General features: G+C 43.8%; 1 protein-coding gene across 1 annotated transcript in view; it reads right to left on the minus strand.

Moving 5' to 3' along the window:
- abca2 (ATP-binding cassette, sub-family A (ABC1), member 2) overlaps nt 1–18146 on the minus strand; it is a 108408-nt gene that overhangs the window by 38049 nt on the left and 52213 nt on the right. The window contains exons 6-13 of the mRNA XM_042337563.1: nt 16499–16620; nt 10497–10601; nt 7755–7937; nt 5930–6148; nt 4814–5133; nt 4447–4606; nt 970–1098; nt 188–355 (exon numbers count right to left, since the gene is read on the minus strand). Coding sequence (XP_042193497.1) covers nt 188–355; nt 970–1098; nt 4447–4606; nt 4814–5133; nt 5930–6148; nt 7755–7937; nt 10497–10601; nt 16499–16620 — 1406 coding nt within the window. The remainder of the gene's footprint in view (nt 1–187; nt 356–969; nt 1099–4446; nt 4607–4813; nt 5134–5929; nt 6149–7754; nt 7938–10496; nt 10602–16498; nt 16621–18146) is intronic.

Below are 18146 nucleotides of genomic sequence, written 5' to 3' on the forward strand. Positions count from 1 at the left end.
TTTATTTATAAATACATCTAGATAAAGCTTTGCATTCCAAAACCAGCACAAGCCATCCTTGTGTTGCATGGCGAGCCTTAACACGCAGACGATTCTCTTACGCGTAGCACTTCGATCACCAATAACTATCCCGTACATTTTCACACTTTGATCCCAATGACTGTTCCAGTGCGTCTCTCAGTCTAACCTTGGACATGAACTGGATCCAGCCGCAGGCAGCGTTGTCGATGGTGTCCAGCTGCTTCAGCAGTGTGCTGGAGTTCGGCATGGAGAAGTTGCTATTGACGAAATTCCTGATGATATCGCTGTCTGAGGCGTTCAACACCTCCGGATGCTTTTTCAGTTCAGAGGTGACCTGCAACGGGGTGGGAAGGGATCAAAGAAATTGTAAGTTAATTTGCATTTCGTGCTTNAAAAAAATATATCCAACAGCTTTGTGTATCACAAAGCGCTTCACAGAATATACTATAAAGTGAATCAACTGGATTTTGTGGGCGAATCGTGGCGGCCAATTGACAAAAAACATGTGTATCGAGAATATGGGATATAGTACACAGGTAGTTTGTGACATATCAGGGAGATGGAAGGTGAACTAGACAGACCTTGGTCTCTTTTTGTTCAGTATTTCTTACGTTCTTATGTTATGTTCCATGAGAAAGGTCTGGCTTTATATTGCTCTGTTGCTTTGCAATGGGAAAACAGTGTTAAGCGCTTTGAGGCGTCTCGAAGACGTGATACGGCGCTATAATAATCCTCGCATTTGATATAGCGCTTTTTTCACGTCGGGAGGACGTCTCAAAGCGCTTCACAGAACACACTGTAAAGTGAATTGACTGTATACTTGTGGGCGAACGCGGCAGCCAATTGCGCACAGCAATGTCCCACAAACAGTCGTAGATTGAAAATGACCAATTTATTATTGTTTTTGGTATATCATATCCAAGGATTATCATTATCATTATTACCCACCTGCTGCAGCCAACGAATGCGGTTCTGTAGCTTGCCTTCCTCCAGGAACGTGCGGATTTCCGCGGAAATATTCATCCAGACTGTGGCGTAGTGTGTCACATTCCCGACAAAAGCAAAGGTTTCATTCGCCTGAGGGGGAAAGCAAAAGTCAAAAGCAAGGTTATTAATTCTCCAAGGAGGAGAGGAGAGGAAGAATGTTTTTAATGAATATTCACATTGCTTCCATTCGGCAACTCCTGAGGTTAGGAACCTGGTTTGTTGTGAGGTTGGGGGGGTGGGGGGGGAGGGGGGGGAGTTGGGGAAGATGAAGAGTGAATGCAGCTCTATGAATACACAGCGTTACAAAGGATGGAGAGAAGAGGCTGTGACTGCACTCTGATACAGTGAGAGCAAACGTGATGAGAAGACGGGTTCTATCGTTCACACCCAGTCAGCATCTGTGATTTGCTCAGCGCCCGTTTGGAGTGTGACTGAAACAGTGAGCTTGTGATTTATAACCGGCTGCATTTGTTGCAGCTCGCTCCTCCTGGACGAGCGAGTATTCGAGGGAGCTCATGATTCTGAGCCGCAGGTAGTTGCATTACACGCCTTGGGATTCGGCGAGCGCGAGAGTGCCGTTGCCTTGGTGACTGGTATCCACGGTGATGTGTTATCAGCCAGTTTCATGCAAATTAAGAGTCTGCGGCAGATTTTAGTGCTGAAGACGGAGGCACGAATATGTACGCATTCAGGAAAAACTTTAACGTTCATTATTAATAGCATTAACCAGTTTCCGAATCCCGTTTCGCATTCGGTTAATGGGATGGAGGTCATCGGTCTTTGAGATTTTGATTTGGATCGACTCAGACAGAGGAAAGAAAGTGCACTAACAGACAAAACCATTAAACAAGTGCTGTTCCTCCTCAAGTTCACACAAACCTTTCGAATCGCAAACTGATTGATCAACGATAAGGTTGATGCATTCTGTGCAAGCGAGTATTGCACAGAACCTCTCACCTCTCACCACCTAAACCGTGAACATCTTTTTATGACTAATATCAGATTGTCACAAGAATGTTATTGTAAATGCGAGTGTATCATCTTAACCCAGGAGCTACACACTGCACAGTTTAACACAGTCGTTGAAATATCCCCACGTTCCTCAATTTAAGGGGGAGAGGAAAGAATATAGCAACAAAAAGCACTTCAGCATCTAGTCATCTCAACCTGTTTGTGGTGCAAACAAGGGTTCAGGATAGGAAAGACAATTATTAACATTACTTTAGAAAATGGGAATGACACGATGCACTGTAATGACTTTTGATCATATTCCACATCCCCGTGTTCTTATTTTAATCAATGCCATTCAACCGAAAGCTCTGAACTTGGAGCGATTCAATGTCAATTTGGATTCAAGGGGCGATACTTTCCGCCTGTCAGTAAATCTACCAAATTTGAGTGTGAAGTGCACATTATTCCCCACATTTTTGACAAATTTACTTTGCTACGGTAGTATACAACAGCAAGAAATTACGCCTGTATAGCGCCCTTCATGACAGGAAGACGTCCCAGGGGGCTGTGAAAGCATACGCTTTCAACGGAACTTGAACAAAGTTTGGCAAGTTTACCCACAACAAGAAAAATTTGAAACCCCCCCACAAGGATTCAAGATGCAGAAAACGTCATTGAAAGCCTCTGAAATTCCATCGACAACACACCCTGGGGAAAAACTTACTGCAGAACGTAATTAGCACCTCAGCTTTATGCTGGAATCATTATCTTTAGAGGTTGTCGAGTTTCACGGGCCACACAGGAGCACACAGAAACTGCAAAAACATGATTAGTTATTGACCTGCTGAGATATCCCAGTGTTAGAGCAGAAACTGATTAGAAGATATTGGCAGAAGCTGGGGCTACCACCAATACTGTAGGTAATGAAGAGAATTGATCCCATTTGGATAGCAAACACCGAACGGAGGCTGGTCAAAAATCCATTGAGCACTATCCTTATTGACTGCGCCTGGAACCAGATGTTTGGTTTAACTTGGTTTTACTGACGCTTTGAGCAAAGACATGTTTGACTGCTTCCCAGTGCGATCAGTTTCAGGCAGGGTGAAACAACATGGCTTTATTACTCCACACTACCTGTACCATAACCCGGAAAAAAGTCATCAACACGATGAGAGAAAATTGTTCAGTGCGAGTACCAAAATACCTGAGCGTACACTCACCCATCCACAGACGTCACACTCGCACACAGGTAAACATACATATTCCTTTAATTGCTCTTAAGCTCTTAAGGAACATTAGCAATTTGCTGCATTTAAAAAAAACTGCTGTGAAAATTATGCAACTTTTATTCAATGTTTCTACCTCCCCCCATGATCTCGGTACTTAATGATTCTCACCAGGTTGTGAAGCTGTATTTATTCTGCTCCCGCACCACGCTCTTGTAAGGCTCGGGTCATCTCAAGGAACATACACATTGTAAACATGCTTGAAAGAGTAACTGTGCTTTTGTACATAAAATCTATTTTGTTCTGCGAACCGCAGAGAATCTAAAGAGCCTGTCAAGAGTTTTATTATGGCAATTAAGAAAAAGGCATCCTTTCGGAACCCAAGACCTAGAGTCTTTGCGCAGGAGAGCAATACAGGTGATTCCCTCAGTGTTAGAGGAATGTGCTATAAGCAATGATTAGACAAGCTGAGGACCTGAAAGAGATACGCTCAATTTTAAACAGGATGGAGAAAGCAAACCCAGAAAAATACTTTTAGATGCATTGAGACAGCAGAACAAGAGGAGGTGCAGGTTTAGAGTCTCAAAGGGCAATTTCAGGACACACAGCAGCATTTGTTTACCCAGAGGGTAATTAATGCCTCAAACAGGTTACCAGGAATGGTGGCTAAGGACGCTGGATTTATTTAAGAAACAACTTGATGCTGCGATGGGAGGCAGAATTCGTATTCTGGAGGGATGAGATCAAACAGGTTTCTGGCCTTCTTCATGAGACCCTTTTTTGCTAATTGGATTTCTCAACTATTGGAACTTAAAGTAACAACAAAATTACATTTGTACAGCGCCTTTCACGTCGGGAGGACGTTCCCAAGGCGCTGGACAATCAGTGTTTCGGACCCGAGCTGGGGATCGGGGCAAGGTAGGTGGAGGACAGGAAGGTAGGTGACAGAGGGCAATACACTAACCATAGAAGGTAATACGATAACCATAGAATGACACGTTAAATCACTTCCCCAACCGCCAGAGGAAACATGTTCTCTCTAAAGATTTATGATTTGCTCGAATAATTGGTGCCAGGCTGTAGCCTGAACCACTCTTCTCCAAGAGAACTCGAGGAAGACAGATGGCAGAATTGAGGAAAGAATCTGATTGTTGCACAACAATCCTTTCTTTGGAAAGAGAGCTGGGAATCAAATCCCCATCAGTGACCGGTTTCAGTAAGTTGTGTCGAAGATGCAACAGCAAGGCTACCAGGTTCTTACCTTCTGTATCACTTTGTCCACTTCTGTGCCCACAGGTGAGTACAGGATTTTGGGATTGCTGGTCATCAGGTGCACGAGCAGCCCCAGGTTACGTTGCTCCTTACTGGTGAAGCCCAGTGAGCTCATGTTTCCCTGCTTCAGTGCCTCAGGTTCGATAGTTCTGGGCCAAATCAGGAGAACTGAATGAGTACAAAAGGGCCAACTGGCTTCGAGCGAGAGAAGCATCGGCACAGAACACAACCGCAGTTTCATTAGAAGGGAAATGCATTTTCCGTGTTTTCATTTCCCCAACGACCTTTCCACACTGTGACAAGTTATAATTCAATTCTGGAGCCTTTTACCGGAAATTATTTGCTCGGAATATTACCTGATGTTGCCACACAAGATTGGCTGAAGTCCAGCCCAAAGCTGAACGAAAGCTGAAAACTGGCTGTGAGGATTCTCCTTCTGCTTTTGCTCCTCGTCTTCCTCGGATGTGGCATTGGGGGCCGTGAAGTTACTGCTCCAGCTGGTATTGTTGGGGGCTGTGGCTGGGTTCTTCCCGGCGCAGGCCCCCTTCGGGAGCAATTTAGCAAGTCCTGATAAGGCATCCACGTCTTTGAGGATTTTTTCCACTTCAATGAGGTCCTCAACCAAGGCTTTGAGGTGCTGCTGAACGGCTGTGCTGTTCACCTCATCCAACTTCAACTGCACAAAAAATTACAGGGAGAAATCAGTTCAATTAGACTTTGACAGGGGATGCCAGTTTATGTAACAATATCAGATGCTCAAGCAGAGAGATTTTTTTGTGACTGAATATACAGTATCAAGATAACTGTAGTGGGACTACTGTTCAGCGCACTCTCTAATCGACCATTCATCCAGTTCGCTTTTCGCTATGGATTTTATTCTCCTTGGAGAAAACAACCCCTTATTTATGTATCACGCAAAAGGACCAAAGCAAGAAAGCAAACCCAAACTAGAACGACCGTACCACAACGTAGCTCTGAGGACTCAATTGTAGATGCAGCACAAACTGCAACATTTAACTCAAGCCAACGGACTCCAATTGGAAAATGCCCCCAATTAAACTTCTGTACCAGCTGTTAATGATACAACGGCAGTGTTTGGCTACCAGCAACTGGAGCTGGTTTGAGCGATACGAGTGGCGTAATACACGCTTCATCACAACACAACACAAAAACCCAAAGGAGGATCTGGTGGGTACAAGCTGATAGCTCTTTGGAACGTTGAGCACAGTGTGCAGCAGCAGCAAGAAAGGCGAAGAGGATTTTAAGTTGTATGGCCAGAAGGTCATTGTGTGTAAGTTATAGAACGTATAATGGAGTTGTGCAATGTGGAAGCACAGCTCCACTCGGAATTGCACACAATCCTGTGAGCTATTGTCGTGGTCTCAAAGCCTGAGTTGGGAAGGAAAATGTGGAGTTTAGAAGATACGGAATACTTAAGGGTTGTTGGTCTGTGGAATATTTTTGGGTCTCACCTTATCGACCACTTTCTGTACGTCCACCTGGCTTTGAAGCTCGTGGGCAAGCTCTTGAAAATGTTCTTTCCGCACCTTTGCAGTCATGTTGCAAAGAGCTGCCCGGGAACTACTCAAGTTTGCCTTCTGGGACTCAGGGATCATCAGGATCTTTTGCAAGTTATCCTCCTCGTTCTTGCACGTCAGGTATTCCAACACGTTTGGTGTGAACAGAATATTCTGAAATTTAATACAATATATATCATCAGTTCGAGAGAAACACAGATTGTCTCTTGGCTCGAGTTGGAACTATGGGAGTCACAAGAGAATTTATTATACAATTTGCAAAACAATGTCCCTCCTACCCAATTAATGGGAGCCAACAGATATCATCAATTGGCCTAAGCGCTTATAATTCACTCCACGGCTTTAGTCGGACATTGCAGTGTGCAAATTAGCTGCCGCGTTCACCTAGAAAATGCCCAGTCGTTAAACTTTACAGTAAAACGCCATGTCCTCCCGACAGGAAATGCGCAACTTGAATCCAGGCAAAGATTATTTTATTAATGAAGATTGCTCTGGAGCTGACTGAAGCACTCGGGTCCTATCCCTCCAGTTTCATCAGTCCTCTGTCTTCACCTTTGTTGCACAACCTACCAGAGACTGCACCACGGTCTATTATTAGATAAAGGAAGCTGGAAATTGTTATGCAAGGCACAGGATTTATATAGGTTAATTCTGTCCAGGAGGCATTCAGTTCAAGCATTAGGGTAGGTGAGCTTGCAAATCAAAGATAATGAAAGCTAACTTTAGTGCAAAGGCCGCTGGAAAGATGGTCTTATTCTGATAGTTTTGAGTCACGATTTATATAGGTCAAACCTAACCAAATTCCACAGATTTAATATGCAAACCACTGTATCAGGGCTTCTTTTGGGACTGAAATGTCGACAGAACTCTCTCATAACGTGAGCCATTTCCTCCTCGTTCTCTTGAGCCGCGGGGGGGAATACGAGTAACTTATCCGTCGCTTGATTGTCCCTCAGGGCTCCACATTCCAGCAACGAGGAGAGTCTCGGAACTTCAAATGCCCTTGACCAACATTTCACCAATCCCCCCACCCAAAAAAAAATCTGTCACCAAACAGTTAGAATCCCGAAGCTCATTGGCAATGATGGAGATGGGTGACAAGTGGGTGACGGGCAGATTGGGAGGGGGTGGGGGGTGGGAGAGGCCCTTGTGAGCTGATAATAATAATAATAATCCTTAATAATAATAATCCTTGCATTTGATATAGCGCTTTTCACGTCGGGAGGACGTCCCAAAGCGCTTCACAGAATATACTGTAAAGTGAATTGACTGTATATTTGTGGGCGAACGCGGCAGCCAAATGCGCACAGCAATGTCCCACAAACAGTCATAGATAGAAAATGACCAATTTAATTATTGTTTTTTTTTTTTGGAGGGATTATTATTAGGCTCTTTGTGGAGTAAGGAAACTTGCCCAAGGTTTCGCCCTCTGCCTGGAATTGAACTCAGGTCTCTCACTTGCAAAGCGAGTGCTCTAACCACTGAGCTACAGGACTCCACACACACATAAACACACACAACCTGAAATCTTAGAAAGAACCATAAAACCTGCCAACGCTTCATGTATAATGTTTCTCTTTCTCACACGCGGATATATCCTAGGTTCATAAGGATTTCTTTTTCAAATACACCAACCATAAAACACACAAGCTCTCCGACAGGCTTTTTGAACAGCTCCCATAGATCATCACAGAGGATCATTAAATATCTATCTCAAACTCCAGAGAGGAACCATTTTGTCAACCCTCCACTGCTTTACCTCCATCTCTTGAACAAATGCCTGTGGGTCATAGCCGTCCCTGTTACTGCTGGGTCCTGTGAGGCCAAGTGACTGGGACACCAGGTGGAGGAGAGTCTGTCTGTGTGTCACACGTTCTGGGTCGCTCAGTGCTTGGTGAAGCAGTCCTCCTTCCAGCTTCCTCCAGCCTTCCAGCAGATGTTCCTGGAACAAAAGAGGTTTCGCTGTTACCGATTTTTGTCGCGAATTCAGAGGTCATTTCCTTCCCTCGTCTGAAAGGGGAGGCGTGGCTGTTCACTGAATTAATCCAAAGAAGGGGTCAAAACGGGATTATGAACCCTCCCTTCTCCATCAGACTCTGATCGACCAACTGCCAATCGTAGGTTTTCTGCCTTTGTTTCAGATTTCTCACAGCAGTCGTGAAACAAGGGTCACGCGATGAGGCGTGAACGAGATAAAATCACAGAAAAATGCAAGTGTTAAACGTTTATACGACATACACACATTTTCCATTTCAAAGGACTTTTCTTTATGCTAATTCAATACTCTTGAGAGAGAGAGAGAGAGAGAGAATCTGTAGGTTGTTCTCACCCAAAATCTCGCCAATAAATGCTTTAATCTGGAAATAACACTTAATTGCCGATATTTTAAACGCAGTTTGTGCCAAGTGGCTTTTTCTGATAAAATAAATCTTTTCCAAGAACCATATTGTTGGCACTCGTCGTAATTCAGCTCTTTTCCTGGAGGAAGCTGGATTTGAATGCATTGATTATGTTCTTGCCCAATATTCAAGGGTATTGACTTTCATATTTCACACTTCAGCAATTACTCTGAATCATATCTCCTGCCCCTCCCCCACCCCTCTTCCTCTCAAGATAAACTTAAAAGAAAATATTATTATGCGAAACTAGCTCTGGAGGAGAAATCACGGAGACACTGCGTGCAGTTTAGCTTCTTTCAACGATCTCGCCACAATTTGATTCGAAACAGTCACTTGAAAGGTACCAGGAACAAGGCAAAGCAAATGAATCATGGCTGCAGAGTAAGTGGTTCCTCTCGTAAATCATTTGCTGTTGTTTTGCCTGCCATGCTAAGGGTAACACTGACTCTTCATGTCTTTGTCAAACCCCATTATAAAGAGTGACCCAATTACCCAGGATCAATACTGCTGCTATACCTTTGTCAACCAGCCTCGATCTGTACAAGGTAATAAAAAAGCAATTCAAATAAAAATGAGATCAAAATAAAGGAATAATAGCACAGCCAAATAAATACCCAAATACTCTGTTCTTCACTCCCCCCCCCCCCCCACCCACAGTGTGCACGCACACACACACAGTTGTCACATCCTAATGGATTGCAAAAAATAAATAAATCCACTGGTCTTCAAGCAAGGTCAGTGTAGGACATCTTTCACTCTGGAGCAGCAAAGTACAATTTTTAATCCCATTTAAAGGAGGAGGAACGAGTAATACGGTGAAGGGACTCGTTTTATAAATAACCTTTGCATTTGATATAGTGCTTTTCACATCTTCTGGACGTCTCAAAGCGCTTCACAGAATATTCTGTCAAGTGAATTGACTGTATATTTGTGGGTGAAATGTGGCAGCCAATTGCACACAGCAGCGTCTCCACGAACAGTCGTGGATTGAAGTGACCAAGTTATTATTGTTTTTTTTTCTTGAGGGATTATTATCAGGCGTGTGGAGTAAGGAAACTTGCCCGAAGTTTCGCCCCTTGCCGGGAATTGAACCCGGGTCTCTCGCTTGCGAGGCGAGTGCTCTGACCACTGAGCTACAGGACTTGTCGGTTGAAGTTCTAATCAGAGTGAAATGACCCACAATCTTGCATTCAAGGCCATTGCCCTTCACCCACGGAATATCAAAATGGAACGGAAATGAAGAAGAGAAGCGGAGGACACAACAAAACCACAACAAGTTGAATCGTTCGGGGTGGGGGGAGGAATAACGTTTGCTGTTGTCTGACAACCAAATCCATAGTCTGAAAATGTAATTGCGTCTATCATGCTCCGATAAATCACCCGGGACCCAGAGACCAATGGGGAAGAGTAGACGTATCACATGCCGATGAATTGAAAAACAAAAATCCATCAATATGATTTCTTTTGTAACGGACAATCAATGTCGCAGTGGCCCTGCCGCCTCAGTGATTGCCCACACGGACACCAATAACACTGACTTACCTTTCCTCTCCCCCCCCCCCCCTCCCCACCCGATGTGATAAAACTTTTAAAGAGATAGCCCTCAAAACAAAATGATGAATTTCAGTCACATTTTCTCCCTTCCCTTCCTTTTTCGTGAAGGAAGTGGCCTCATGCCTGGGTATGGCCTGGCTCAGTCGGTAACACTCTGGCCTCCGAGTCAGAAGGTTGTAGGTTCGAGCCCCACGATGGGACTTTGAACTCACATTGTCCAGGCTGACACACCAGTGCAGTGCTGGGGCGGTGCTGCATTGATAGAGATGGCTTGCGTGAGTTAGGTTAAAGAGGGCACTGTCAAGAAGATAGTTTTTAAAGGCAATTTTAACATCACTTCTCTTAAGTTAAGTGGGCAAGTTCACGCAGGGTGATATTTCAAGAATTGATGACCAACTTTATTGCAAATAATATCTTGGCCTCTAAAAAGACCGAGGGGGAAATGGATTCTACTTTCTTGACCCCCACGGCGCTGCCTCGATAATAAGCGCAGCGTTCAGTAAACACTCTGTAAGGAAGTCGTTTTAATCAAGATAAACTCTACTTACTTCCAACCGAAGAAGTTTCTCTCCGGCACTGAATTCATCCCAGCTGTCACTGTACAGACCATTGTCCAGAGCGGGTGGAAATGAACCAAAGCAAAGTCTGAACACCTAGGAAAAGATCAATTCAAAGCCATGGAATTAACTGTAATAGGAATAACCTGAACAGGGTTTATTATTAATAATCCTTGCATTTAATATAGTTTCCAGTTGGGCGGACACCTCAAAGTGTTTTGCAGGTTTTCTGTGAAGTGCAGTCACTTTGTATTCTGCAGACGAACACAGCAGCCAATTTCCACACAGCAATGACCCACAAACAGCCACAAAATGAATGATCGATATTATCTGGGGGTGGGGGGGTTGTGATTGTTGGCCAGGATATCAGGAGTAATTCAGTCCCTTTAACCTCCACCTGGACCGGCAGATGGAATCTCGGTTGAAGGTGTCACCCAAAGGATTGCACATCCAACAATTCAGCATGCTCTTAGGCATTGCATTCGAGTGTCACCCTACACTACACAAATTTACTACTGTAGGGTGGCGGTTTGTGGCAAGTGGGTGAGATTAACACTTAATATTATCAATATGGAGGTGTTGACCGACTTTGCACCATTGTCACGTAGATTAGATACGGGATAACCGTTAGGTAGAACTTCAAGATCGCGACAGATAGACCGAGATCAAAATAAAACAACAGTAATCCTTGCATTTGAAATGGACCCCTGATCACATCTTCGCGACGTCTCAAAGCGCTTCACAGAGTATACACTGTAAAGTGGATTGGCTTCATTTGCAGATTTACAATATTACAATATTTTGTAGGTGAAAACGGATTGATACACAAATGTCACGTCAGCCAATTGCCTCCCATCCTATGGGATCGAACATTCAACAGATGGCACTCGACAAGTTGTCAAAATAAAAAAGCACAAACGTCCTATTTTCAGACTTCCTTACAGCTGTTTTTAAGTCAGGAAAGCGCCTAAGGAACCTCACACAGATACTTTGGCAAATGACTGGCGAGGCAGTGAGGAGCCTCGAGTCAATTTTCTCAATGCTCACAGAAACCAATGCGACCATAATCTTATGCAGCATCCAATTCTAAGTTTCCACCTACACCAAGGGAACCGAACACATGTTGCCGTCGTACGTGTTTCGTAACACGAGTTCTAACCTAAGGTGATGAAAAGTGTTGACATTTTTATGGAGTTGTCCACTCGCTGGTTCAACAAGGGTTAAGTCCCGTTTCGTGCGTTAAATTCAAGGAACAAGTCAGCTTCTCTCCGGGAGCGACACAGTAACCCACTGACCCAAACAATAGCTTCCATTTACTCAATGCAAATCTCCGCAGCAGTTATGACCCTGGTTCCATCTGAGCTAAGATCACAACTCCGCATTCGGATCAACAAATTACCTCACTGTCAACTTTCAAAAGGGGAAGCATTGTCTGACGGTAATTAGCCGGAAAACTTCACGCTGTTTGCGAAATGCGAGGTTTGTCAAACGTTTACGATTTGTAAATGATTATGTGCATCTTTTATTTATAATATTTATATTTATAACACACATGTTTATATTTGTAATTATAATATTCATAATCATAATAATTAATACAAATGATAATATTTATAACACAAATTACTATTATTATTATTATTATTTGCTGTCGGCAAAAATCTCTTGTGAAACAATACGTTTAGCAAAAGGAAGAAAATGATTTCGCCAGCTGAGATCGAAGAGATTGTGGCCTCATTGCTCAGGCTTCTGCCTCCCAGCTGGTTGGCAATTCCCTGCTGGAGGTCCACTTGGGCGCACAGGATCTGCTGTGAAGCCCTCCTGACTCCTGCAGTTGAACGACCTGACGATGCTCGTGCTAACCGGCTCACAGGTGGGTGAATAATGGCCCCTCAGCCAAGAGAAACCATTGGGGGCTTGGAGTGCGGGGGGTTAGGTGGGGGAAAGTAAGTGCGTAAATTACAGGAGGAAACCCATGTAGATGTGCGACACGAGGAGTGTGCAAAATGCTTATATTTTTGCTGCGGAAGCAACAACAGCAAGTGTAATGTTCTGGGTGCTGCCGGGAGAGTGATACCATTCTCCCAGCAGAACAGCTCTCTGCACCTGGCGACTGGTGTCAAGCACTTGCGTCCAAGGTTATTTTGTGCAAGCACAATGTCTTGTCTTCTCGGTGGCCTGCAAGCGACCGTCAAATGTTAGACGGCAGCGTTTCAATTATTTGCGATCGAGAACAATGGAAGAAACGATGGCCGGGGGTTAGAGGTGGGGGAGGGGGAGGAAACCCAATAAACCACATTATAACACAAAATGTTTTGAATCAGCTGGTGTTATGTGCCAAGGCCACTGCAGCCTCATTTCCCAGTACTTATGGATAGGCCAAGGAAGGATATCAGGTCAGGGAATGATGATACATACAAGGTCATCTCCCTACAAGTGCGTGTGCGGAACAGATCCGGTTCTGAATCAACGGAAAATATAACCGAATTAAAAAATAAAAAACACGCTATCAAACAAAATCATCTCGCATGCCCCTCCATGTCTCATCCGGCAGTTAGTAAGTATTAAAAGGGCTTTTGATTAGATTTCACAGATGACCTTGTGAATTGAGATCTATTTTGATTCATTCTGATAGTTCCTGCTGTCTTGAAACAGAGCAGCACCAGATTCAGGTCTGTCATTGCGATCAAACACTGGTCTCGTCAGCGCTTTGTCTTGCTGAGTGACACCTGGTGTATCTTGCTGCCAGCACCAGAAAAAAAGGAAATTAATTGGCGTTTCTTCAACTGGTTAGCGAGCCTGTGGTCACCTCTTGCTCACTCTGTTAGGTCCATCATGGATTCCAGAAATTTAAACCCACTCTACACTATTTCCTGTAACGCTCTTTGAGACGTCTCAACGACTCGATGAGGCGCTATATCAAAAGCAAAGATTGGTATTAATATTAATAAACCTTGACCAAAATCCTCCTTTGAATATCCTGCATTAAAATGTATTACGTGCTTCTGCAAATATCAGAATTACCGAAAAGATGGAAGGAAACATGGGTGTGGGTCTGAGTTTTAAAAAAAATAATTAAAAGATCAGAATTAGTGCATTCTAAATCTTTTGTCTGCATAATTGGCTGCCGTGTTTCGCCCACAAAATATACCGTCAATTCACTCTCCAGCATATTCTGTGAAGCGCTTTGAGACGTCTTGAAGATGTGATAAGGCGCTCTATCAAATGCAAGGAATATTATTTATTATTATCATGATAATCATCTGCACCGATGTGCCACTCAATTTTAAGTGGAATTTAACACCACAACAACAATTCTTGCACTCGATAATTTACCTCATTATCACATCAGCGAAATGTCTCAAAGCTCTTCCCAGCTTCAAAGCTGAATTTGAGCGGCTTCCAACATCAGGAGTTGGGGTACAGAAGTCCCCAATTCGCCCACCCCACTGGATCCTACCTGTTATTGTACCATACCACTCGCTCTATTATAATAATATTATTTATATTATTTATACATGGGTTTTAGCTCACTTGCAAAAATAAGTTCAGGCGTTTGAGAAGAGTTCAACGACCCGATAATTAACAACAGACTCGACTGTGAAACAGAGGAACTTCCAACTTCCCCACGGACTGATAATCATAACATTGGTTTGTCCGCCACACAATTCATAAAGGAATACAAAAAATCCACGAGAATACAATACCAATTACATTGTTAAAGTTCCTTCTGTCCGGGGATGGGGCATCAAAGCACGAAACACTCAAGAGGATAGAGATAATATTTGAGTTTTACAGTGAGATGCAAATCAAAACTGAAGATGACAATGCTCGGGAAGCTACTTTTATTGACCTTAATATTAAACTTGTAACTTTACGCCAGTACTGAGATAGCGAGAGAGAGAGAGAGAGAGACAGAGAGAGAGTCTATGTCCAGTCAAAACTAACAGAAATTTGGAGTGAAGGCAGGTTTTAAGGGTCTCACAGATATGTCAGCGTTACATTAGCAAAGCTTTGTTGGCTTTTGAGATCTCTCGGTAATTGGATTTTTCCTGTCTCTTCATAGCAGAGTGGGTTTTTTTAGTAATCAATTTGACAATGGTCCATTCTCAAGGGAATCGGTCAACACTGCCAACACAAGTCTCACCACTGCAGAACAGCATTGTTCCTTCGATCTGTGAATGCATTACAAGGAGGATCCCAGGAGCAAGATGCAACACAAGAGCACTGTGTAAAGCACAATTTACTCAAGCTTTTATTGTACCCCAACCACTTTAGCTGTGAGTGCAATAAACAAAGCCCCTTGTGGGTGGAATTTGGCAAATGTAAACCGCCACCAATTAGTGTATTACAGTTCTAATCTGTCAAGTGATCTAATGTCCTCAGACAATATCAATCATCCCGAATATAACCCTTAGCTCTCTTCGCACATCGACTGCCCAATACTTGAACTCTTAATAACATCCACCTTTCACATCTGTGATTGCTGATGTCGGAGTAAATATTTAACAATCTATAATGGTCTGGAATGTGCGTAAGAGAGATACAAGTGCCAAAAGTGCACCTCTGAGCTTGTATGCGCACCGGAGAATTTTTACAGCCTAGACAAACAAAACAAAATAATGTTCTGAATTCAAATGTAATGACCTTCGACGTTTCTTACGCGATCAAAGATTTAGGATTTGAAATCGTAGCTGCCACTTCTGTAAATAAAAAAAAACGCGATTCCATTTACTTTTCCTCCTTTAATAATAATAATGATCCTTGCAATTGATATAGCGCCTTATCACTTCATCAAGACGTCTCAAAGCGCTAAAAATCCTTTGCCAACGATCTTTAAATGCTTCCCACTATTCTTGTTTCTCTTGCTCACCGGTCTGTCTGCACATTTACCCCAACCTTCTCCTTCAGCGTGGCAGAAGGCAATCTAACCCATGAACATCTCCTACCGTTGTCCTATTTGTTCTGCGTCAGCGTGGCTCAGTTGGTTGCACTCTCCTCTAAGTTAGAAGGTTGTGGATTCAAGGCCAATGTCAGCCCTGACTAACAACCCTTGCATTCCACCCACCGGCTCGGGCCGCGGTTAGAAGAGTGAAACGAGAGCTTAGGAGTTTTGTTTTCCAGAGAGCTGTTGGAATGTGGAATGCCCTGCCCGGTGAGGTGGTAAAAGCAGAGTCCATTGTGGGTTTCAAGAGAGAAGTAGGCAAGTACATGAAGGACAGAGGCTTGGAAGCTCTTTGAGACGTCTGGGAGATGTGATAAGGTGCTATATCAAATGCAAGGCTTATTATTACTAATTGTGGACGCTCCCCTGTGTGCATTTTGACAGTCAGAAGAGAAACAGTTAAGGCAAACTGATTCCATTTATTTATAGGGCAATATAACATTTCAGGTTGATCAACGAGAACGTATGATTTTTTTTCATCCTCTCCCCTACCCCCCCCACCCCCGCCACACATTTCCACTGAAAGGGGAGATCGCAGGATAAATATTTGTCATTTAACCGTCTGCATTCGGTTTCCATTGACTGGGATTTCAAACTCACGTTGGCAAAGCTAACCGAGGCTGACATTGAGCCCGAGTCATCGTCAACTACATTAGAGACAGTCTGACCTGAACACAGACACAATTGTTTTCAGCGCTGTTGTCAGTAATGTAACCTTTTGCGGTGTTCTGTTTCCCCCATTGTACTCATTTATTGTCTACTTCACTCACGCAGTACGTCAGCCGGTTTCTTCCAAATGTACCAAAAGCATTCGATCAAAATGAACAAATATTTATGAAAAAATAATACTTCTGCACTGGCATTTCGTTCCGCCGCCTATTGTGAACATGGAAACGACAACAATAACAACAACTTGCTAACAAGGAAACAGGTGGGTGAACAGCGGGGATTTTTGGCTTGCGAGCTGCTAGTGGCCTTTTCAAGAAAACGCCTCTCTTTTACTACTTCCCTCCCCCCCCACCCCCCACACCAAACCCCCTCGTCTTACCTCCTTCATATTGACACTTGATCCCAGCAGAAGGCCAGCTGTTTCGTTGGACATGGAGAAGTTGTGTGTGAGAAAGTTTCGAAGTTCATCTCTGTCTTTCACAACTGACCCGAGAGTTAACCCTGAGGAAAGCGGGGGTCAAGGCAAAATGATTAGCAGCCGACCGTCAGTGCAACTGGAAAGAACAGAGTGCATTTCGCCCACAAAATACAGTCAATTACGCTTTACAGTGGATTCTGCGAAGGGCTTTGAGACGTCTCGAAGACATGATAAAGCGCTATATGAAATGCAAGGATAGTTATTGATGGTGAATGCCCGTTTCGCGGTTAACACAAACGAGCAAGGTCTTTGGGGCAGTGTTCCTTCCTGACCGCAGCTCTCTAAATTAGTGCAACTGGGAAAAATATCTAGCAAGCTGATGTTTACAGCACATCTCCCGGCTTCTACACATAAAGGAGGCAGCTGTATTAAAGAGCAACGTGCAAGTGACAGCTTGAGCGTCACTCCTGCGTTGTAACGTAACCGCTACCATAAAGGTTTAGTGACCCAAATATCGCAGAGATAGGGTTTAAACTGTGGTTGGTTGAAGAATGATTGTAAACCAATCTCATCTGTCATCCCCCCTCTCCTCCACCACCCACCAACCACCCCCAGATAAGTGAGAGGCACGTTATGTGTTTGGAGGGCACTCATGTGGAATACTGTAGTTATTTCAATGTCATTTTGCTGGAAGACTACAGTGCTCCTGCTGGGTTATCTCACAGCAAACCTTGAGCTGTCAGTTCAGATACTTCATGTATGGACTCCCGCTACCCAATTGCCTCAGACATCAGTATCTTGCCTACCAGAGCTCCTCCAAAGGCCTTTTAAGAATAATGAACGTCATCTGTCGGAACTTAGGGTTCAAAAGACCCAGTTTATGTTCTTGCACATCGGAACAATTCTTTACTTCAGTTTTATCATTGGGGGAAGCTTAATGGGACAGTACTAAGAGGTACTCCAAACGGGAAACGTATTGTTGTCTCACGTTTCATACCACAGCATTGTTGAATCGACTCAATAGACTTTTTTTTAAAAAGGGGGAACGTGTTTTTCATAGACAGCCTGTTGTTTTTAAGCCCTAACATGAAAGAACGCCCCATACTCTTCTCCACCGTACAGCCACACAATCTCATGGAGAAGGCTGGGCACAGGTATGTGAGCTGAGCTGGCAAAGGCTGACCAGTCAATGGGAGCAAAGGTAAAACAAAGGCCAGCACGAAGATGGACGATTTGCGATCGTAATTAATTGTGCTGTTGTTGTCTCGTGAAAAGCCGCCTTCAGAATTGCGTTGTAGCCCCAGTTTTACAGCCTGTCCTGATAATATGCAGCTCAATTATTTATGGACTGGGTAGTGTGCAAGAACAGAAGAGATGGAGCCACCATGAATTATTTATGGTTGGAGACTTGCCTGGGGAGATTTAATCAATCCTGAAGGCAAGGTGCAATAATGATTTTCATGGGGAGTGGGGAGGGGGAAGTGGATGGGGGCAGAGAGAGAGACAGGAGATCAGCCCCTCAGTAAACTAGTTTATACCTGTCACATAATAACGATCCTCAAGAGTTCAGCCATCACACCATAACATGAATGATCCTAGATATACTTGC

The sequence above is a fragment of the Callorhinchus milii genome, unplaced genomic scaffold (genome assembly GCF_018977255.1).
Source record: "Callorhinchus milii isolate IMCB2004 unplaced genomic scaffold, IMCB_Cmil_1.0 Scaffold8, whole genome shotgun sequence".
Classification (NCBI taxonomy): domain Eukaryota; kingdom Metazoa; phylum Chordata; class Chondrichthyes; order Chimaeriformes; family Callorhinchidae; genus Callorhinchus; species Callorhinchus milii.